The sequence below is a fragment of the Thunnus maccoyii genome, chromosome 9 (genome assembly GCF_910596095.1).
Source record: "Thunnus maccoyii chromosome 9, fThuMac1.1, whole genome shotgun sequence".
NCBI classification, from domain to species: domain Eukaryota; kingdom Metazoa; phylum Chordata; class Actinopteri; order Scombriformes; family Scombridae; genus Thunnus; species Thunnus maccoyii.
Genome location: NC_056541.1, coordinates 9318032 through 9342102, shown reverse-complemented (window position 1 = coordinate 9342102; position 24071 = coordinate 9318032). Strand labels below are relative to the sequence as shown.

The window sequence follows — 24071 nt, the reverse complement described above, 5'->3', positions numbered from 1 at the left end:
TTCCAGCAAAGAGAGACTTTCCATGTCTGTGATTGTTTCATTTGAATGCTTTTTAGAGACCTGAAAACTCCAAATCAGGGAAAAATATTTGATTTTCTGCAGCAAAAGAATGTTTTGTTTTCTTTCTTGTCGTGTGAGTCATCTCACGACCCCTCAGGTTTATCTTATGACCCCCTTATAGGGGTCCAGACCCATGTTGGAAAACACTGCTGTAGCTGACCCATGGATGTGAATCTGCAGGTAAAAAGAGCATTTCACTGTAAGAATCACAAAAAATATAATAGCTGCATATTTAAATGTTTACTTGGTTCACTGTAACCTCATGAAGTTTAACTTATGTTTTGTTTATTTGATTGAAAAACTTCTGATTACTATACGAGAAAGAAAATGAAGGGACATCACTGGTGTTTACGGACTAATTGTTGTCTTTTAATTAATTTAGTTTAATTTAACAATTCCACCTCAAGGTCCATTTTGTAGTTCTACTGGAGCTTTTCATCATATCACATGATCTTCATCAGCAGACGGAGTTTGCTCTGTTGTCATGGAAATTATAGATGTTCAAATTTCCTTTTTTTCTGAGCAGTTTGACGTTGTCTTAAAAGTTGAGCTTCAGTTCGTCGTTGACCTTTGAAACAGCACAATCTCAAGATCCATTTAGTAGCTGCTGTTCTGGAGCTTTTGATCATGTCACATGATCCACTAGTTAGACATTGAACATGTGTAAATTCAAAATGAGGCTTTGTATTAAAATGCTCAAAGTAATTAACTGATTGAGATCAAATCTAGGCAGGTTAACAGCCAAAGCTGATTATGTGCTTATTATGGTTAATATATAATACATTTACATGACAATACTCCCATAGCATTACCTTGATCTGTCTCCTCCCTGTTTAACAGTTTCTCTCCATCGTTGCCTCTTCCAGCACTCCTACGCTCTGTCTGCCCTCAGGGGTTCAACGTCTGCTTCATGTGTTTTTGTTTCATGGCGGCTGTTTTACCTGTAACCTCCTGGCAGACTCTCATGTGTCACTTTGTGGTTTCTTAAACAAATGAGGGACTGACGGTGTTGAAAGAGACAATCACAACATAGGATTAACAGTCCTAAGTGGCTGCATCGAGAAGATTTAATTTGTGTGTCAGTAATTTCTGAAGATGTGGCTTTGATGTCAGCGCTGCATCATTAATATCTACTGTACCTCTATAAATACAGTGTCTGGAAAAACTACCCGCCCCCTTTGTTTTCACTTTGTACTGTTTAGAATTAAAGTAGATTTAATGTGGCTTTTTGAACACTGATCATCAGAAAAAGACCATTTAAAGCTATAATATGTAACTATTCTGCATTAAAATGTCTAAAAACAACTAGACCTATGTGATATATTTCATTGAGTTGTGTACTTACATTATCCCAGATGTTTCCAACAATTTTCAAACTCAAAGAAATTGGTCATTTTAATCAAGGTAATGATCTGTTTCACTTGGTCGCCTGTCAATGGCGTCACACCCCTCCACCAAAGAGTATACACGAATAAGATGCACATGTCAGCGTTGTGGTTGTCTGCTACAATGGCTTCTCCCAAAGAGTATTATACACGTAGAAGATAATACATCGGCGTTGTGGTTGTTTCCCAGAAACTGTCATAAATTGACTTTTTCTCTGTTTTAAGCCAAACTTTTATGATAAACTTTTAAAATCTTGGTTGTTTTTAACTGTATCTTTTAACCGGATGAAGGATTTTAGTCATTGGACATCTAGATCTTAAGTTATCAGAGAAACAAGCTGTGCAAACGTTAGCAGCAGCTCAGCTCACAGTCACTACCGGACATCCTGAATGAAACTGCTTTATTCAGTGTTTTTACCCGTTTTAATCACCGGCTCCGTTTGTATTGGAGAGGAGGAGACCTCTGCGGATGGTTCAGCTCCCAGTAAAAACATCCTGAAGGATGAACACTGAAGTAATCCTGAAGTAGTCAAAGTGAAAACGGATCTCTACAAAACAATATGAAGTTTGCATAAGTATCCTTTTAATAGGACTCACATAAGTTATTGCTGGTGCAGCTAATAGGTTTTAGAAGTTACATTAATTAATTGTTAATTAGTTAAATGGAGATCACTTGTGTGTAGCCTGTGGGTAGGTTTAGAGCTAAAACAATTAGTCAATTAATCTATTAGCTGATCAACAGAAAATTAATATGGCAACTATTTTGATAATCAAATAATCATTTGAATAAATTTTTTTAAGAAAGAATGCCAATTATTTACTGGTTTCAGCTTCTCAAATGGGAGGATTTGATGCTCTTTTTGTGGAACATGATAGTAAACTGAATATCTTTGGGTTTTGTACTGTTGATCGGACAAAACAAGACATTTGAAGATGTCACCTTTGTCATTTTTTAAACTAATTTCAGCCATTTTATAGACAAAACAGTTAATTGAGAATGAAAAGAAACATTAGTTGCAACTGATTGTAGAAATACTGTGCACCTGTATGTGGAAGGTTTAACTTGAGGCAAAAAAAAAATACACCACAAAGACAAAGAAACACTTCAAGCAACTCAAAAGATGATTTAAAAGTTTCTTTTTCTGTTAAGTGTCAAAAAAGCCACATCAAATATACGTTGAAGACAATAAAACACAAAAACCTCCGAGGTTGAAATTAATATCTTCTGTAGACACTGTACTGATGGACTGTTTGTGGCTCCAGGCAATGAGAATTAACTCTGTTGTTGCCAAAACAATCTCCACTCAAAGTCCACTTACTTGCTTGTTCTTCAGTTTTTGACATTATCACATGGTCATCATCAATGAGTTACGTTCACTGTGTTGTTATGTAACTGTAGTAACTGTTCAAACTTTGTATTATTTTGAGCACTCTTAGGTCTTTTCAATCATTCTGGTTTAAAAAAGTGCCCAAAATAACATTTGAACATTAATAGTTCCTGTTGAAAGCTCCAAAACAAGCATGTAAGTGGACCTTGAGTGGAGGTTGTTTTGTCATCTGCTTTTTCCATGTTCAACAACTGTCAAACTCAAACTAAATTGTTTTTCCATTAAAGGGAAAGGTTGCGCCTTGGGGGGAATTTTCCACAATCTCCCATATCCATTTTGGGAACTAATTATCAACTGAAACTTGACCCACATGTCACTATGAGCAGCTTTTCCTGTGTGAAAGCTGCTATACAAATAATCATTATTGAATTTATGGTCATGCTACAAACATATAATGTGTGTTTTTCTAATTTTCCCAAGTGACAGGTCAACTGATTTAGTTGCATTGCTGTGAATGTGTAGATTCCTCAAGTACCCCCCTGTGACAATATCAAACTCCATAAACACATACAGTACGTTATCAGTCTGTCTCATCTGTGCATCGTGACAGCAGTTACCTGTGTGAGGCTGCTCAGACTCCGATCACAAGCCACCTGATGGGAATCTGCTCCGGCTTCTGCTGACTCTGCAGGATGGCTGAGTGAAAACTTGCGTGAGTCGCTGTCAGCGTTTATTTATCAGATTCGAAGATTCGAACTGCTAACAGGCTGGTTCCCAGGCTCCGTCAGGGTGTGATGCCCTGATGCAGGAGCGCAGGTCAAGACCAAAGCCAATATTTTATTTCTATATTCTATGTGGTGTCTTTTCAAGAAAAAAATACAACAAATTACAAGGAATTAGTGTTTCACCTTTAATTTTACTCTCAAAATTTTGGTGAATGTTTGCTTTACAGAGAAAGATTCAGTGCTGTGAAATGTTTGTGTTTAAGTAGTAAGTAACTGTAAGCACTGGGGAGCAATTTCAGGTGTCTGTCTCCTAGCAACAGGTGAACAGGTGCATGGAGTGAGGTAGTTGCATTGAAGTACTGCATAAAATTAATAATGTTGCTATCAGTATTAATTGGAATGGCCATGTAAATTATTAGTTAATGGATACTGGTTTAAAATAGCAAAACTACACAGTACTCTGGGACCAAAAAAAATCATATATCCAAAACAAAATGTTAAAATATTATGAAATTGAGGTTTAAAACTGTGATGAACTTAAGGTAAAACATTACCTCTAACTTTTTACACCTTCAAACTTAAAAATCTATTATTTTAGTACTTTTCGGGACCTTTACTGGTCAGCTTTTTCAGTTTTAAGTTTAGCCTGTTTTGCTGCTAGCTTGAATCTTTCATGTATCTGTTAACTTTAGCATAGCTAACTTTTTAAAAGTTTGGGTGAACTAAAAGTACCAAATATATACAGTATATTCTTTCTATCTCATACAGTCACTATTTAACTTGATATGTACATGTAAAAGACTAAACAATTCCTAGCTTTCGTCATAAGTTGGTGAACAAGAAGGGGAGAACGGGGTTAGTAGTCACACAATCCTTAATAGATTCCCGTTCAATGTGTAATGGAAGCCTAAACTGTCAGGAGTGACCTTACGCTCCTTAAGCTGATTCTGTTCCAAAGATGCGGACTGTCAAATACATCGTGTGCTCTTGTGACAACCATCCCCATCATGGGATTGGTTGTCCTTTTATTTTAATTGGGAGAAAAATTAAAAATGGAGGCAATCTTAAAAATAAATTTAAAAAGTTTAATTTCATGTTGAATGTTCATGAATGTGACCCCGAAGAGAATGTGACAAGCATCCTCAAGTGGGATTTACTGGCAAAGCTATCAATCACATGTTGTAGTGTAGATAAGAAAAAAACTAAACTAACTCTAAACTATAGCGCTCCCCTAATTGTTTTATTGTAAACCCACTGTGTAAAAGCCTCGAAGAGAAACACAGAGGAACTGGATGTTTACATTTTGACATGAAAAACACTAAAAGTTCTCTAACTTCAAGTCATGTCAAGTGTCTTAAGCTGAAGTTATACCTTCCGCATCCGCGAGTATGCAAGGGTTCGCTAGGGTTTGCGTGACGTAAATTTTACGTAAATCTGTCCACACCAGTCCGCGTGGTCACAGCGCTGTCTTCTTGTAGACGCCAATCTACTGCACGTGTTGAACGCGTCCTCCAAGCGGACTCCAGGAAGTAGTATAAACAGAGCTACTACATGTCCGTGGTGTCCTCAGCTGTCGTTGTACACGTCCACTGGGGACTGTATCTGTGGCTTTACTCCTGATTTGACCTTGTAGGTGACCTCTGACCCCACTTCTGAAAATTTCAGTACCGAAATTTTTTAACAGCACCCTCTAGGGAGTGACATCTAATTAATGTGACAACCAACCCCGTTCTCCCCTAGCATTTATCAGATTTTTACAAATAGCTAGGGTTAAACTAAGTAAACCAGCAAACTGTTATATTTGCTATGTAAATAATGCGTTAAAAAGCAAAAATGTCTTATTTACCAACTTATAAAGAAGCTAACACTGACTTCTGGGTGCATATAAGTGAAAACATTGGCACAAACTATTCGCTGGACTAATTCAGACTTGTTCAATTAACAAATTACTACGTGGGGAAATAGAAATAAAAACAAACTTCCTCACTATCTCTTCATCAAATTGTGCGCAGCTTGTGTCTGTCTGGGGACCAACTGTGTGATTGTTCAAGAGTGTGTGTGCGTGTGTGTGTGTGTGCGTGTGTGTGTGTGTGTGTATGTGTGTGTGTGTGGAGGAGTAAGTTACGCCCCTAGATGCGGAGCGGCCCCGATGTGGAGGAAAAAAAACGTCCCTCAAGTCATTTCCAACTCGGGAACTCAAGTGACAACATCTCATGCTCTCATAGACGCGGCTCAACTTTCTCTGTGGATCTACTCGAGGATGAACTGAACGTTGTTTTTATCTGACGAAGAGGAAGACACACATCGGATCTATGAAAAACCCACGTGGATTTGTACAACCATTTTAAACCAGAAGGAATGCATATTTTCTTTGCGAAACTAACTTTCTTGTTGTCGCTGATTGGACTAACACGAGGTAAGTGGCGCGGGGGGATTCTCACTTTTTTTTAGGCTCCTCTGAGTCTTTTTTTTGCCTCAACAATATAAGAAAACGTACTGATGTACTCTTCAGAGGCGCATTATAGTTTAATTTTAACTTGTTGCATTCAGTTTTGTTTTTAAACTGATGGACTGAAACTGAAGTGTAACAATTTTCCCACCTTTTTGGACTCATCCTGCAGGTTTCCCCAAGTTCAATGTTAATTAACGTTAATTACGCTCACTTATATGAACTCATACACCTGTTTGCATTATCCTAAACATCACCACAGCTCTCCTGTCCTGCAACCTGGACAAGTTCATGCTTTTTAACTTTTACCCAGTCAAGTTTTTTTTCTCACCAGTATGTAAACGCATGCCTTTTCAGTTTGGATACAGAGCAGTGTGTTTTTTTTATATTATTGCAAAGCTGTGTTACTCCCCCAAATGGCACTTTTTTTTGGGACAGCTGCACAGAGGAGCATGCTTCTGCCAAACCGGTGTCAAGTCCCACAAACTGCACTTCAAGGTGGCAAGAGTCACACCTAGATTTCACATTTTTGAAGTGATACCTGTGCCATTTATAATACCCCTGAGGAACACAAATATTTGGAAAGCGGCTTTGCCTCATCACCTGGATTCATTGTTAATGTTGCAATAACTGCCACCTCACTGTTGTAATAACCGCCACTAAGATATAATAGACTTGCTTAAAAGTTCTTACAAGTTTTAGCAAAGTGCAGGTGTATTAAAACTTTCCATTCGCAGGCCTAAGATGCTCCATGCCCACGGAGTCGTGTTTGAACCAGGGGAGGTGTGAAGCAACTCCAGATGGGAATGGAGAGTGCAAGTAAGTTGTAACATTTCTCTCTTTAACCGACAAATTGTGAGGAATACCCACAGAGCAGGATTTTTTTTTTTTTTTTTTTTTTTTGGAGAATGTGTGATTGTGGAATTTGAGTTGAGTCAGATTTTTTGGTTGACATGTGAATCGCTCACTCTGGTGTTGCTATTTCTGGGAGGCAAATGGTCAGAGCGGAGACAGAAATGAGTGGACATTGATGAGGACAGGGGTCACTGTGCAAGAGAGAGTGTGTGTGTGTGTGTGTGCGTGCATGTGTGTATGTGTGTGTGTGTGTGTGTGTGTCTGCCACCACACTCTCTCCCCTCTGCAGCCAAACTCTCGCAGCCCTAAATCTTGTTTTTCTTTTCTTCCACGGAGCGACAGCTGGGGTTGCCAGAAGCTCGGCAACCATTGTTCTCCGCTGCCATTAATTCTGTGTGACTAATCTGGGTGAGGCTTCCCAGAGAGACCCTCAGACCCTGTCCTCCTACCACCCCTCACCCCCCCACCCTCCCACCTCCTCCTCCTCCTCCTCCTCCTCCTCCTCTCTCCTGGGATTTTGTCCCCTCCTCAATGGCCCTCAGTGCTCTCTCTCTCTCTCTCCCTCTCATTCCCCTGGACAGATGGCAGAGGGTAGACGTTTTCTAACCCGCTAAAAAAATGTATCTCAGCGTTTTGTCTGTGAAGTGCTTCAGAGTTTTCTATTTGGAGACGTTTTCTGTTCACATGTAAACCAATAAGCTGCAGCTCTTTTTTTTTTTTTTTTTTTTTTTTTACAACAATAGTCTACTTTGCACTTGGCTCTTTTTCCAACCTGGCATGAGCAGCGGCATCCAGTGTCATCTTACTGGAGCGGTCGCAAAGCTCGCTGACCGCCGGATGATTGGGCTAGCCGGGTCACAGCTTCGAGACTGCAAGACCCAGGCAGCCATCTTGGCCCCCCGCCACATCTTAATTTGGTCTGGTTGTGTTATTCACCCCTCAATCCCTCTCCACTCTCCACTCTCCCCCCACCCCCCACCTTCCCTACCTACTCACTGGGCCACAAAGCCATCATTGTGCCCCTGCACTGTCCCCCTTCTCAGACTTCTCCAATTAAACATGGAGATGGGCATGAGGGGCTCGCTCACTCCATCCTCGAAGTTTGAAAAGTTTAAGCGGGCAAAAACGGATTATTCTATGTGTGTGTGTGTGTGTGTGTGTGTGTGTGTCATCACTGCGCCACCAGAGGGCCCGGGAACTTGTGATTAAAAGTTCTGCAAAATGTTCAGAGCTGAAATGTTGCTTCTACACTTAATAATTTTAATAATCTAAAGCTAAGTTTCCCGTATATGTATTCTGCAGCGCTGTAGATAACTTTGAGTTCACTTTAAGGTGCATAATGTGTGGAAATGATTTTTGTTTTCCAATTTGAGCCTAATTTTGTGAACAAAACCTTTTGGAAGCTACATGGAAAAGAATCTTGCCTTTGTGGGGGTCATTTGTGTTGCTATGATTTGAGCGTGTGAATTTAATAGTGACATCAGAAGCTAAGTACTCAGTATAACATAATAATAATAGTTAATATAATAATAATAACTTAGAGAATAGGATTATACGACGAAAGGGTTAGCTATTAAGTAACACATTTATAAAGTTTCAACACTTTGGGTGAGACAGATTTTTAAGAAGAACAGTGAAAATTAAATGCAGGAAAGACTGAGAATCCTGAATTTCAGTTCCTAGTATGAGTCAAGCTAAAGAAGAAAAAGGCTGAATCCTACACAGTCAAAATAAGATCTTTCCTTAGATCCCGCCTTGTCTTTCAAGCTCCATGCCCTCAGTTTGTAGCACAGAGTTTCTCGTAAAAAATGGAAGTGTTAAACCCAAGCCAAGATAACCCTGATGACGTGACAGGGATTATTTTCGCAGACTTAAAAAAAAGCTCTTCCAGAACCATAGAAGAAGACATTACACAACTATTTTTACAGGGTGAGTACTCTACAAGATGTAGTTTACTAGACCTCTACCAGTAAACCGATCCTCGCAGTTTGCCGAATGCAAAAGTCAACAAACTTCTCCAGCTTCTCTTTCCAGCCTCTAAACTCCGAGCCAGGTTTACTAGCGTCACTCCTCTCACACAAACTTCCTGCAAACATCCTCCAGGACCGATGACTTCCACAGCAAGTGCACTGACGCAGTCGGCGCTGCAGTTCTTGTAAAGCTGAACAGCTGGCAGCATCAGGATATAAACAGCGAGAAATAATTGTAACCAGGTGGATCCTGCTTGAAGCTTGACGTGAGGTTAACTCATCAAAGAGAGGTGTTAGAGGTCTGACGGTGTCAAGAACTTTATTAGACAAATGTGGGAAAGAGTTAGTACACAGATTTTTCAGTAAACTGTCTACTGATAGCCTAATTGTCCTGTTGAAGGATGAAGTCTGGTAATATTTTAGTGTTTCCTAATGACAGCACGCAGAGAGGTTTGAGTTGGTTGAGCCTCAATCAAAATGAAGCCGCTCTTGAACTCGAGTGTCACGTCGAGGTTAAGTAAGTGACATTGGATGCTTCGGATTTATATAGGCTGTCAGAGATGCCTACTTGACATGCCATACCATAAATACCAGCTCCTTCTCATATCTGGCCTGGCCCAGCGAGATTCTGACTGAAGTTTATCTCCAAAGAGCTTCAAGGAGGCCTCTCATTTACTGTAGAGGCTTGGCAGTAACAGAGAGCAGTGACAGAGCCGAGCCAATCCCGACCAGGAAAAATAACTCCCAGATTCCAGTGGCACAATGGCCAGAGTCAAAGCAGTTCGCAGCAGAGCTTCTCTCTCTCTGCCCGGAGAGATGAGAGATGTCGGGCCGACTCCGGAGCGAGGAAGGAAGCTGCTGAGAGATCACATACCTTCGTTGTCAGACGGTCAACGCGATGAAAAACGCAACAGTTTTTTGACAGGCTGTTGATGGTGGGGAAGTCACGTGAAGAGGGGGGTTTTTTTTTGGATTTAGGTTCTGGCAATATGAGGTTTGTACGGAAAAGGCCAGACTGTAAGGATGCAGACACAACCCAGAACGACAGTAATAAATTATCTGGTTTTGCTTCACTGAGGCTTTGATAAACTCCGTTTTTGTGTTTGTATCCATGCTAAGTTGGAATTTTCCACAAATGAATATGCTCCCAAGATAAATTATACTGTAAGTTGCCAGTTTGTTGTTCTGTAAACCTTTTTGCAAACGCTGATGTATGACACATGCCACGGCTGGGTATCGTTTGGAATTCGGTTGGATACAAGCGCCAATCCCAAAGGATCCCCAAGTTACGATACAAATGCCAAAACACTTTTTTTTTGAGTTATAAAAACTTATTTTTCTGCAAAGCCCTTTTTTTTCTATTAAAAAAGCCAGACCTACCTGTGTGCCAGCATCTGATGTTGTCTCAACACAAGCAGCTATACAAGATCCAACAAAAATACAACAAACACAAAATAAACACAGTAAAAAAGAGAAAAGAATCCTGATTTACTGATGAATTCAGGGAGTAAATCAATAAACAAGAATCAAGCTGGAACGATTTGTAGATTAGTTGATTAGAAAATTTAATTGGCGACTATTTTGATAATCGATGAATAGTTTAGTTCATTTTTTAAGACAAAATGTGCTTGTTTGCTGCTGATTTGTCGGAGGAGCTTAAACCAGCGATTAATTATCAAAATAGTCACTGATAAATTTTCTGTAGATCGACTAGTCGTCTAATCGTTGCAGCTCTAAATTTCACTATTTTCTGGCCTTTTATGGAAAAAAACAATCAATTAATCAAGAAAAAAATTGGCAGATAATCGTTAGTTGCAGCCCTAAATCAGAATAAGTATCCGATCAAACATTCAGGGCCACCGTCGACACTCGCTGTATGATACAAAAACATTTTGGTCTGTACTGAAATACTTCATGATTGTTACTGTCAACACATATAGTCCCCTCTCATCACTGTATTTTGTGTTTTATGTAGCTAACAGACATTATCACCATGTTTCTATTATGGTGTGATATGACTGGTTGAGTATAGATTATTGATATGAAGTGTTGAGATGTTTCAATCTATAGATGGATTTCAGTGTGGATTGCAGACATTTCAGGTATAAAAATGTGAAAACTGTCAATTGATAATCAGGATTTTCACATTTGTTTCTGTATTTGTGTGAACGTAACCTCAGATAACAAACACAGCCTTTAATTCTTTGCTGGTATGTGCAGCGACTGCTACAGTATACATCCCCATCAATGAAAGTGAGCCCTTGTCTCTCCGGTTCTGGGGATTCTTCAATGGCACCTCTGTTTGCTCTGGTCAGATGAGTCTATCTTAACCTTCCCCACACACACACACACACTACTACCCCCCACCCACCTCCCCACCCCCCCCCCACCCCCCACCCCTCCTCTCATCCCTCCTCTACACCTCCATTCAGACTCAGGAAACAGCCTCAGAGTGGCCCGAGGGAAGAAAAGGTGCCGTATCTGATCATATCATCACACAACGAGAAACACACAGCGCGAGGCTTTTATATGGCCGCCGCCGCCGGTGTTGGGTTCCCTTTGGCAAGAGTCCGGCTGGTGAGAGGGCTGATCGGCAGAGCGTTCTGGCTGATTGAAGCGACTTGGTGGTGGAGGGACCTCAGCGCCGAGGATTAGTGATATTTGAGCCTGCCTGGTTGGCATATGCCAAGACAAATCACACAAACTTTGATCGCAGGCTGAGAGGACTGACAGTCAATGTGTGTGTGAGACAAAGACGCTGGGCATTCTCCAAACCACACTTCCTCATTTCTTTTTTTTTTTTTTTCTTTTAGCCAGACCACCTGTCTGTGGGTTATAGTATAACAACTAAGAGGGACATGCACTCACCCACACAGCGGCATGCTTCATAATACCCATGATTACTTGTGGTTTTGCCCATTCAGCTGAACACAGAAACAGATTGACTTTGTCTGCCAGGTGTGCTTTTAGCTTCCAGTCACTCTCACTGCCTTCGCTCGCAGGATATTTAGCAGAATAGAGCGTGATGCCTTTGTTGTGAAACAGAGCAGTTTGTGCAGTTAAGCAGCAATGCAGATCGTTAGACTGATACCAATCACAGTATCTGTTACACAAGGGGAAAGAAATGACAGTTTTTCAAGGGTGTATGAGCTCCAACACTTATCCAGAGTCCACGCATGACATGTCACCGTGTACAGTAACAACCTGAGGGTCCGGTTGCACTGTCAGCTACACCTTCAGACAACCGTAAAGCCTTTAAGTGGTTCCCAGCCTCGTAAAGTAGGAGGTGGCAGCAGTCATTAGAGCTGCTATGACTCTCACGACAAACACACACACACACACTGAATGTTGTGTTGGTCCCAGGGGGAGCTGGCTCTTTCCCATGGGCTGTGTCCATAATGCTCCCCAAATAAACAGGGTCTCTAATGAAGGCTGCCAGATGTGGGCTGGCCAGGTCAGCTCTCCTGTACGATTAGAGAGGAAGGAAAAGAAGGATGGATGTAAGGAGAGGGAAAGAAGGGGCAGCGTTTCCCCTGTAATTTGTGTAGCCAGCGGGGATTCGGTGGTAACTTTGGTTTCAGTTCCACAACAAACAACAACCCGGTTTTTCGTGCCAGGATTGGTTTTTGTAAAAGAACTATTTTTATTTGAATAGACTTAATTTTGTGTGGATTGAAGCTGGATTGAAGCATGCATTTTAGTGTTGGTTTTCTCTGCCAGTGGTGGCAGAGTTGTCACTGTGGTAACCCACTGTATGCTGATGGGAAAATACAAGAGAGGGCAAAAAAAAAGCAAAAAAAAAAAAAAAAGCGAGGAAGTGTGAAGGAAAGAAAAGGAGAGGAGAGAGAGGCTCCACTCAGGCAATGCTTTTAAAACAGATCGGACTAAATGGGACTTAGCCCAGGCACGGAACCAAACAGCCAGGAAATGAGAACGGGTGGTGGGGAGGCAGGAGGGATAAGAGGAGGTTGGGGGGGGGACTAGAGGTACAAACATGCTCCACTAACACAGTTTGACTCCTGGATAGCAGTCCTTTGTCAGAAAAGGAGACACTGGAAAAAGACAGAAATGAAAACCATCAGATTAGCCTTAAAAGGATGAGTCCAGTGCAACATTTGCTCATCATTCCCGTCAGTAATAATCACATCTTACTCACCAAGTTAATCACTGAGATAAAACATTGTTTAAAAGAATTTAACAGGGCAAGAAAACTTATTTGGAAGAGAAAATTCTGTTTAAGGGTTATGAATCACAGTTTACAGACCAACTTTGTTTGTACAATTTTGACCCACCGTACTTCCTGTAGTTGTGTGTGTGTGCACAGTTTTCCTGTGAAAATGAGTGATTCGAAGATATTTTGAGTACATTCACCTTCTGTTTTGCTTCCAAATAAAATGGCTAATCTGTCTTGTGTACAATGTGCTTGATAACCTGAACTTTTGCATTTCTTGCCCAGTCACACTTCGATGAAGCAATGTCACTGCGTTTCCAAATCTCAGTAATGACCTTGACGAGAACAACTATGTCATAACCGATAAAAATGATGGTCAAAACTACAAAAAATAAGACCCGAGTTGCTGTTAAACTAGATTTTTTCATTTAACTGACAGCCACAACATGGGTTACCTGTTGTTTTTTTGCTGAAAACCGCTAAAAAAAAAGATTTTACTAATTATGTCATTTACAGAAATGGAACCAGACACTGATTCTGTCTCCCACAGAGCTTTACACGGCGCAATAATTGAATAAACGCACAACCTAATTCACTAAGCTTCTTAAAGGGGATCCAGAGAGGGGCCCGTACAGCTCCTAAAATCTGTGTACGTTCCTCAGACTTTTATTTGTATACAGTGCACATGTGTAGCCTACATATTACACTCAGAGCCTCTGTCCCCATCTGTGTGTGACCTCAGAAAGATGGCAGATGGCAGATTGGCCCGACATTGAGGAAAGCCCCTTTAAAGTGACGCCTGGCCAAGGGTCGGATGTCACCACAACATCTGCTGCAGGCTCGAGCCGCCGCCCGGCCCTGTTATGCATCCCATCAGTGTTGCAGACCTGTTGCCACGGGCTACTGCGGCGGCAATTGAAGAAGAGACGGCCCAGAATTTGAACGCAGAGGAGAACAATGAGGTCTACTGGGCAGGGATGACAGAGAAGATAATAACAGTATCGGCCTTACTGTAGAGATAATTCCACTGCTGTCCTGGAGTTATACGATACCTCCCCCCCCAAAACACCTGATATTTGCTCAGCTTCCGATTTGTGCCCTTCTTTTCATGTCTTCTTTATTTACCTTTCCAGCAGCCCAGTTTACCTGCTGCTGTTAAGATTATCCCGCTCGCCAGACCAGCAGATTTCTCTTGTTGAAGCAGCTGCTTTGCAATGTTTGTTCTGAACACAACCAGAGGACTCCATAAAAGAGTCGTTGACTATCTTTTGTCTTACCCCACTGTTTTATACGTTTGAGCTCCTATTGAGGCAGTTGAGCTCGATGCCTGTAAAGGCTACTTTGTGCTGAGCGTGTATTTGACGGGCTCTCGCCAAGTTAAAGAGCAAACTGTTAGCATTCTTTGCCTAGCGTGTGCTACAGTTGACTTACTGACAGCACCTCAGCCGGAGTGTGTTTGGATAGTGCGTCCCACGTGCACTGAGGTGAGGGTGCAGGAGTGCTATCTGTTTGTCTTTTAGGCCTCGGTGTGAGACGCTGGGCTGTTTTGCAAGGGTGAGGAAGGCCAGATGCCGGTTTCAAAGCCGGTGTGAGTTTTTTCAGGGAACCATAAAGTGAGGCTGCCAGCAAGCCTCTATTGAGGTTTCTCAGGTTAAGAATCAGGACAGGAGGCTCTTAAGAGTAAACACCAAAATTCCTTCTGAACTGGTGACCCCTTTCTGTCTCTTTCCCCCCCACTAAAAACCCAACCAAACCAGTTCCAGTTTCCTTTCTTTCAGACTGTTTTGTTTGTCCCACTGATTGTGTGTGTGTGTTTTGGATTTTTTTTTTCAAGCTTTTCTTTCGCCTCAAACATCACAGACCACTTAAAAGCAGCTTAAAAGTAACTTGGAAGAAAGTTTCGGTGGGGGGGGGGGAGTAAGCAGACGTCAGTTGAGACTTATAAATCCTAATGTGGTGTCTTACAAATCTAGCCAGCTCTATGAAAAGAAACGGGGGTGTAGGAGAAAGGGGATGAGGGGGGGTTTGGAGGGAAAGAAGGTGCACAGAGGGGAGCGAGCGGATGCCAGCAACCATACGGCTTTGAACAGAGGAGGAAAAACCAATAATGAGAAAAAAAAAAAAAAGGAGAGAAGTCAGAGAAGAGCCATATATAATGAAAATAAGATTCAGAAGAAAATATTTTTGGGGGGGAGACAGAGAGAGAGAGAGAGAAAGAGGAGGGGAAGGAAAGGAAAGAGGAGGTATAACAGCTGAATACGCCCGGCCTGTGGTCAACTCTGAATGGGGAGGAAAAACAATGGGCCCACTCATCCTTCGCTCTCTCTCTCTCTCTCTCCGTCTCTTTTTTCTTCCTCTCTCGCTCTTCATTTCTCTGCTAAGTAGTGAGACGGGGAAGGGTGAGGGGGAGATGGGGGCTCTCAAGATGCCCTTTAATGTAGTGTTGAGCCTGAAAAATTAAAGAAAAATCAACTTCATTCTTGAAATAAATTCATAGTTTTAATCACTTTTATTAACTTTTTAAATGTAGTTAGATCCTCCCTTCTTCCTTTTTTAGAAGAAAACTTTTCAAACTTTTCTCCAGCTCTCTCCGCCACAGATTAGTTCAATTGTATTCAGATAAAAAAAAATAATCCTCAAAATGACTAATTCATGAGGTTAGAAGCTCATTTTTGCAGTGCACGGCCCTGGCCTCCGTCTGGGCTAGAGGACGGTAGTAGGATGGGGTGCCATGGAGAGGAAGGAGGTAGAGTGGAGGGTTAGTGGATAGGGGAGGTGTGGGGGAGGGAGGGGGTGAATGTGCCGGGGCAGCAGCTGCTGTCTCCTCATTAACATGCGCACCTGCTCCCTGCGGCCTTTTTCCAGCGAGCTCATGTGGCGCCTCACGACCTCAGCACCCGCCACCACTGGGGCTTAACTGGACTGGCCTTCTAGCAGCCAGATCTACTGCTTCTCTCCACTAGTCCCCCTCCACCCCCCCTTCCCTACACACACACACATTCAACTGTCCTCTCTGACTGGCTATGGATGTGAAAGAATTTCTAGCTACACCACATCAGGTGGTGATGAAACTATTTTATCAGCTAAAATCAGAAAGTGGAGCTGCACCAAGATATGTTTTTGCACTCTGTGAAGATATTTTGATAAGTACTGTTTGAAAAATGTGTCTCTAGCTGTGGTGTATCAGCCCAAGTGAAAAATTTCTGTCACTTGTGTCGACAGGAAGTGAGAGATCAAATCTTGATAGTGAACTCTAGTTGAACTAGAGTTGCTTGATTAAATGATTAGTTGTCAACTGTTGAATTAATTGCCTATTTTGATAATCAATTAATAGTTTTGAGTCATTTTTTTAAGAAAAAAATGTCCAAATTCTTATTCCAGCTTCTCAAATGTTAATATTTTCTCATTTATTTAGTCCTCTGTGACAGTAAACTGAATCTGTTTGGGTTGTGGACTGTTGAATGGTCGTCATCTTGGGCTTTGGGACATTTTTTTGACATTTTGAAGGCCAAATAATTAATTGATTAATCAGGAAAATAATCAACAGATTAATCGATAATCAAAATTATCGTTAGTTGCATCACCATACTCCACTGATTTAGCATTGCACTCCTGTCATTGGGCAGTTTCTAAAAAAGCTATGCACCAGCTATGGCTACAGAACTGGTGCAGAAATTTACTGACTATTGACATGGAACGGGAGTCAGTCTGAGCCAGTAGTCCACAGGCTGTTGGTCTGGACTCGTTTTTCCGTGCTGATAGTAATTTGTTCTATGTACAGATTGGGTTTCTGGAATTTATTGCCGGACTTCTTGTAGACCACTAACCGGACAGTTAGTGACAGATTATAAAGGCCTTCCAGGCAAATTTGTGATTTGACATTGTGGTCACAGTTGTTTTCAGTTGCCTTTCAGTCCTGTAATCAAAGCTCATCGGATAAAAAAAGCCTGAGCTTTATTTTTGATTCCCTGGCTTTTTTTTTTTTAAACCAGCAAATGAAGAATCCAAACTTTTCCATCAGGACTTTGAATGGATGTTTCCTTTGTGAGAACACTTACTGTCTCCGCTGTGTGTTATTATGGAAGATCGCTGTTTGACCTCTGAGATTTTCTGACATGTGACCGACTTGCTTTCTGCCTTTTGCCACAACTCCTTGTTTGACCTTAATACTACAGCGATCCCAAGCTAAATGACACTCAGTCAAGGTACCCATCTCCGTTGTCGACATGGTGACATGCCACCACTCACTACTACTGTTTATGCAGCGGCCAGCCTAGCATGTGATGTTTTCTTTTCCTTGCCACAGTCCTAAGGCTGTCTAATCCCCTGAGAGGGAGACCCTGTCTAAACACACGCCTGTCCCTACAGAGGGGCCACAGCTCAGCCCCCACCTACACACACACACACATTGGACCCCCTGGGAATGTTTGGGGACATGGTCCTGCCAGCCCCTCAGGGCTAATAGACTTGCTGGCTCTGGTCAGGTATTTGAGTGTGACAGCGGGTTTTTATGTCGTGGGAAGGCCGCTTTGATGTCTGCAGGATGTTTTTATGCACAATATTGTTTTTGTGTGAGAGTGAAACACAAAAGCATTCAAAGTGAACTCTTGTTTGTGCGAAAACTTGTGCGAAAAAAAAAAAAAAGCAGCAAAACCTAAGAAGTTTGATTTTCTAGACTTTTCCTGTGTAATTTTCCTCCGTGCAGGAATTCATTTTTCAGAAATCTATCATGTTTCTTCACTGAGGTTGCACCGCAGTCTCTTCCGTTTCGTCCTCTTCCCATCCCTTGTCTGATGCTGGAGCAAATCCGCTCTGTGGAGGGAAGAATAACAAGCACTGAGGTGGTGTCACGGTGCTTTGAAGTTGTCATAATGTTGGCTTGCAGCTCAAACACCGTGGCATAGATGCCGCCTTGTCCTCAGGATGAATGAGTGCTGACAAAAGGGTCGGAGCGAGCACATTTCAGCCCCGAGAGCTGCTGAAGGGTGCCATGATGGCTGCTTTTCTTGTGTCTCAACTTTTGGAAAATACGGATTAGGAACAGGAATTCCAAATACCGCAGATTTTTTCGCTCTCTTCCCCTGATGCTATTGAGTAGATGCTTTGTTTTTGTACTGACCCGGCCTCCCTGGCCACCCAGTGTTGTTGACAACAGTATTGAATCTCTGAAGGTGATGAAAATGGGAATGTGGCGGTAATGAAGCACATCTGAGGTGGTTTGTTTTGGTCTCAAATAGAGCTGCAACAAAGTCTGGGTATCAAACTGTAATACTTTTTTTTTTGACACTGATGGTATCTGTAGCACAGCCTCAGAAACTGTTGACTGTGAATGCCTCAGACTCATAGTCTTGTTCTTTAATCAGATATTTACTGATTTAAAATGTAATTTTGTCAGTTTTAGATCAAAGCTCTTGTATGACTGCTTGTGTTGAGACACTTTATGATTCAGAAGCTTCTTTTGTTAAAAGTAAAAAGAGTTGAATAGAAAAACATGTTTATATTCTTCAAAATAGCATCTTTTCGTTGTATATATTTACACTCAGGTATCATATTAGCACCAGGTTGAAAATTTAGTATCGCTATAAGCTGTGACTTATGATTAATTTAGTTATCAATTAATCTTTCTATTGTTTGATTAATCATTTGATCATTTAGTCGATAAAATAACAGAAATTTATGAAAAATGCCCATCACAGTGTTAAGGTGACGTCTTCAAATCGCTTGTCCAGAGATGTTCAATTTATGATATAAAACAGAGAAAATTTGCAAATCCTCACAACTGACAGAAGTTAAAACCAGTCAGTATTTGTCATTTTTAGTTGATAAATGACTTAAATGAGTAGTTGATTAATTGTTGTTAAAATAATACTGTACTCACTTGTCTAATATGCTCTTTCTCTCTTTCGGTCTTACTTTCTCCGTCCTTCTCTATCTCTCTGTCTCCAAAGTCACTTTATACCTCATTGACACATAAAGCTTTAGACAGAAGTGTCCTCCTCATGAATAAATGGAAATGTAAAATATATTAATTTTCTACTGTCAATCAATTGACTTCATGTTTAAGCACCGGTCTAACAGCTGCAGTGTGACTAGATTAATCTATGGGACCATTTATTTGACCATCACCTTGTGTGTGTGTATGAGTGCAACAGTAAACGTAAACTTACAAAGTCCCGTGCGTAATCTTCATGAGTAATCTTCCTGTGTGTGTGTGTGTGTGTGTGTGTGTGTGTGTAAAAGACTGCACGCTGTGTAGGTATGTGTGTGTGGCCTCTTTGTTGAGCCGTGCGTATCCTCAGGGGACACCCTTCAAGTCCTCTCATTGTGATTGTAAATGTGTGAATGTGTCCCTGTGATCTGCAGCAGCTCTCCCTCTCTCTCTCTCTCTCTCTCTCTCTCCATGGGAACTTGTTCGCCAGGGTCCGAGCAGTGTTTATGACTCAGACACAACCTGTGAGAAACATCACATCTCCTCCCTCTGTTCAGACCACTCTGCTTTATAGCCTGAAACACATTGTTCGAGGGGAGTGACAGTAGAAAGACGAATGTCCCGTTTAAAGCGTGGTTTCTCATTCGCTGCGTTGCTGCGTTGTAAAAACAGCATTGCGGGACTGTCTTTTAAGAGACATGGATATTTAGTACTGAAGGCACAAGCTATCACACCAAGCAGCTGATTTATGAGCACAACAGCACACAAAAGGATGACCCTCGCAAGTTCTAAGTGTTGTCTTACCCTTGTGAACTGTTCAATCAGCGCTGACTTGAAAAAGATTGGATAGGTATAAATAGTGTTTGGGATTCCCTTTGACTGGTCCCGCTCTTTGTGATGCTAGTCATAAAACGAAGAAAATAAATAAAGAATGGACATTTATTAGTGGACAAATATATTTTGTGGATTTTTTGTTGAGTTATACATTCTTCGTATTAATGATATAATGGTTCTTTGTGGTATTTTAAACATTTTGTTTTGTTTGGTAATTAATTACTTAAAGGAGTAGTTTGATTTTTGTGGTTTCTAGTCACAGCAGGGGTATGATGAAGCTAAATTGATCAAAAAACCAACCTTGTGTCTGAGTTCCATACAATTAAAGTCATCAGGCCAAAGTCCAGTCTGAAATTCCTGAATTTTTAACTGGTCATACTTAAAAAGTAATCCATCATGATGAAGGAAATGACATGAATTGATGTTTTGTTGGAGTTTGACGGTATGCTAAATGGTGAGCTGAGCTTATTTTAGATCAATTACTGGATGTTTGTGAGCTGCACGTAGCAGCGAGGCTCAAAAGTAACAAAAAAGATTTTACAGGTTTTTTTTAACAATCATAGGAAAAACAGCATGACATCGTAGCATGAACAACAACTCAGTCATAAGAACAGAACCATAACCCTAACCATAAATACAAAAGATTAAACTTTCATTTCTTTGTTGACTTTGAATAAGTGACTTTATACAATAAATAAACAATTAACAGTATGTAGATAAGTTTAACGAGCCTCTTAGAATAAGTTAAACATTGTAAATCCCTGCTAGTGAAAGGAGCTAAATGATCTCATATATGACCATAAATTTAGCACAGCAGTCAACATTCAAATAGCATGCAGGGCCATAACAAAAGGCAAGTTAGTCTGTGCAAGTAGAAAGAACTGCGAAATCCCACTACAAGTCAATGCATTTGATTAAATAATTTAAAGGAAGTAACATCCAAGAGTTTCCCGTTGAGTCTGTATCGTTATTTTAAGAGGAAAATTCAGGAGAAAACTTTCTGGAACTGCTGGAAACACTTTTGCTGACCTCTTCACTCATCTTTCCTCAGGTGCCGGGACGGATATGTAGGAAGCAGGTGCCAGTTTCCCGACCCGTGCGCCAGCTCACCATGCATGAATGGCGGCATGTGTCAGGCCGTGTCCAAGGGGAACACGGTCGACTACAGCTGCACCTGCAAATTGGGCTACACCGACCGCCGCTGCCTGACCCCCATCGACAACGCCTGTATCAACTCGCCGTGTCGCAACGGAGGCACCTGCGAGCTTGAGAGCCTCATGACATACAAGTGCCGCTGCCCACCTGGATGGTCAGGTAACACACAACAGTTTTATGACAGTCCAGCAGTTGTGTTCAACCATGGGCTGCATATACAGTATGTGAGGGCTCACAAGATGATTGGGAATAGTTTAGAGTCTCAATACTTTCATATCTGTTAATCATGTCTGCAAAATACAAAGCTACAGCTAGGGGACAGTTAGCTAAGTTTAGCATAACCTATAGCTACTAGCACCTCTAAAGCTCACTAATTAAGGTGTTATATCTTGTTTGTTTAATAACTAATTAGTACATCTCTTTTACTGGACAGATCCAGGCTAGCTGTGTCATTGTTTCCAGTCTCAATGCTAAACTAAGCTAACCATCTCCTGGCTCAAACTTCATATTGAATGGACAGATAAGAGACTGACATCATTTTTCTCATCTAACTCTCAGACAGAAGGTCGTTTTTTGGTTTTTAAAATGGGTTTTCAAAAAATGCCATCAATCAGGACTTTTCAAAACGCTGAATTGTCACATTGAGAATTCTTTTTCTTTTTGTTTTTCTGATTCTGTTTACTAAAGTAAATGTGAAACATTTTGTCAAAGGAAGATGACTTGCTCCGTTGCAAAATATGAGCTAATAAATTCAGAGACTGCACCAAAAACAATTCAAGTAACGTAAATGGTATTTAATTGATGTTTAAAATCAGAATAAACCTCTGACCCTGAGAAAAATGGCTAGACAGGCATATATTAGACATTTGAACACTATTTCCGTATGCCTTCAGGTAAACTGTGCCAACAAGCCGACCCCTGTGCCTCAAATCCATGTGCCAACGGCGGCCAGTGCTCGGCCATTGAGTCCCACTACATCTGTACCTGCACACCCTTCTTCTCCGGAAAGACCTGCAAACAGGACGTCAATGAGTGTGACACCAGCCCGTCACCCTGCAAGAACGGCGGGGTGTGCATCAACGAGGTCGGCGGCTACCGGTGCCAGTGCCCGGCAGAGTACACGGGCAAGTACTGTGAGAGCCGTTACCTGCCCTGCAACCCGTCGCCCTGTCATAATGGAGGCACCTGCATCCAGAAAGGAGAGACCAGCTACGAATGTTCCTGTGTGCCAGGTAGAGACATTACACTACATTCATGGTTAGGGAGCTACATTAGAGGTGAAGTCTTTATTGATGCTGATGATATGCTGTTCAGGCCTAGCTGGTGAATTGTTGCGGCAAAATCAATTTATTCCAATGAAATTATGGCGTCAAGGGATTCACTCATGGGGCTAAAGTGAATCTTTTCAACTCTGGTGAACTTTGACCTACAAATTTGCTCTGTTGACCCCCAAATATTAATCTTACTACCATGTATGATTAAGAAAAGCATTAAATCATTACATTTGAGAATCTGTTACCAGCATTTATTTTGTCATTTTTGCTTAAAAGAACGACTAAAACAATTATTTGATCATCAAAATAGTTGCTGATTAATTTCCAGTCGATGAACTAATCGATTAACGACTAATTGTTGCAGCTTTAGTTGAAGTAACAATCGTTTGTAAGCTGACGTAAATCGTTTGATCCTTTCAATTTCAGGTCACGTTACTTATTTTTAAATACACAGTGTTCCTGAAGTCTCAAATCGAATTTAAATGTCAGTGCCGGCTAGTTATGCGATGATGTCATTCAAGGCAGGGCTGTTCCTGCTTATGTTGTGTCCTGTATGTGTGTGTGTGTGTGTACATGTGTGTTTCTGCTTGGGTGTATACAGTGTGTGAACAAGGGAGAGCAGGAAGGCATCGGGGCTTATCATAAGGAAATGGTCAAAGGACAACATCCTTTTCACAAAGCCAAGCGAAGCAAAGCTTGGTGGGACAAAAGTCCCGCCCACCACCTCATCACCTCCACGCAGATTTAGTTTGGCTTGTTTTTGTCCGCTTTCCACCAAGTCCAGAAATCCTCATAATGAATCTGTGTGGCAACTTTCCATCTCATCTTTTTCACATCCTCGATCTCCTGCTTGTCATAACAGGCTTTTCCTCGAAAAGGTTAAAGAAAATTTCCCAACATTTCACACTTCCGGTAGTTAGGTGATTGTTCTTAGGTTGCTATAATCAATACATTTATACTACAATATAATATTGGTGATAATATGTCAGTTTTGTGTACACAGCTTGTTTCCGCTGCACTGACACGGCCAAAAAATCTGTTATTGTAGGTTTATCTCTGACTAATGTTACTGATTTAAGCTTTCCTTCTGTTACACTGTAAACTAGTGTCAGTAGGGATGTTTCCATTCACTTGTTTTTATATTCCAATACTATTTTATACAGTCTAATGCTTGGCTGAGGTGAAGAAGTTGGCATTAGAGCTGCAACAATTAGTCGAATAATCTTTTTAAGCAAAAATGCCAAATAATAGCTTCTCACATGTGATGATTTAATGCTTTTCTTTGTCAAACATGACAGTAATCTGTTTTTTTTAGGGGTTTGGACTGTTGGTCGAACAAAACAAGACACATGAAGACGAAATAGTCAATCAAGAAAATAATCAGCAGATTAATAGATAAGGAAGATAATCGTTAGTTGACGCCCTAGTTGGCATCTTGAAAGACGTGAGATATATCAGAGTGATATCGGTCACATCACATGCCTCCACTGCACCAGAGAGCCCAAAAAAAATAAAATGATGAAATAAAAACAGCAGGAGTGTCGGTTATGTATGTTTGCAACGTCCCCAATTTGAGTCCAGACATGGGGACCTAGTTGTATGTCACACATGTCTCTGTCACCACAGTATTTAATAAAGAACACCACAGGATACAGAAAAGATAAATTCATTTATTTAAACAAAACAAAGCTGCAATGAAGGGTGAAGACTGAACAAAGTTATTGAAGAGCAATTATGTAATCATCTCAAGCAATGGAAGCACCAATTCTCATTATATTTTGCTGAAATTTAATATATTTTCTTAAAACCTGTTAAACATTTTAACAGAAACATAAAACAACCAGTAAGTCAGCTCAATTAGCTCTATGCCTTAAATTCATAAGTGAAAAATAATTGTACATTAATCGATTTTTAAGTTTTTCTTTAAAGGGAACAA

At 41.0% G+C, this 24071-nt stretch overlaps 1 protein-coding gene and 1 long non-coding RNA gene across 3 annotated transcripts in view; one reads left to right on the top strand and one right to left on the bottom strand.

The window, feature by feature from the left end:
* Positions 1 to 463: 463 nt before the first annotated feature.
* On the bottom strand, positions 464 to 3697 carry LOC121903819. The gene is made up of 3 exons (XR_006098100.1): positions 3391 to 3697; positions 873 to 1060; positions 464 to 702 (listed from the first exon to the last, which is right to left on the bottom strand). It is a non-coding gene; the product is annotated as an uncharacterized LOC121903819 (long non-coding RNA).
* Positions 3698 to 4439: 742 nt separating this feature from the next.
* Positions 4440 to 24071, top strand: part of LOC121903818 (neurogenic locus notch homolog protein 1-like) — a 49965-nt gene continuing 30333 nt past the window's right edge. For both annotated transcript variants that reach the window (XM_042421211.1, XM_042421210.1), the window contains exons 1-4: positions 4440 to 5914; positions 6685 to 6766; positions 20758 to 21020; positions 21755 to 22093. In XM_042421211.1, coding sequence (XP_042277145.1) covers positions 5857 to 5914; positions 6685 to 6766; positions 20758 to 21020; positions 21755 to 22093 — 742 coding nt within the window. In that variant the 5' untranslated portion in view covers positions 4440 to 5856. The remainder of the gene's footprint in view (positions 5915 to 6684; positions 6767 to 20757; positions 21021 to 21754; positions 22094 to 24071) is intronic.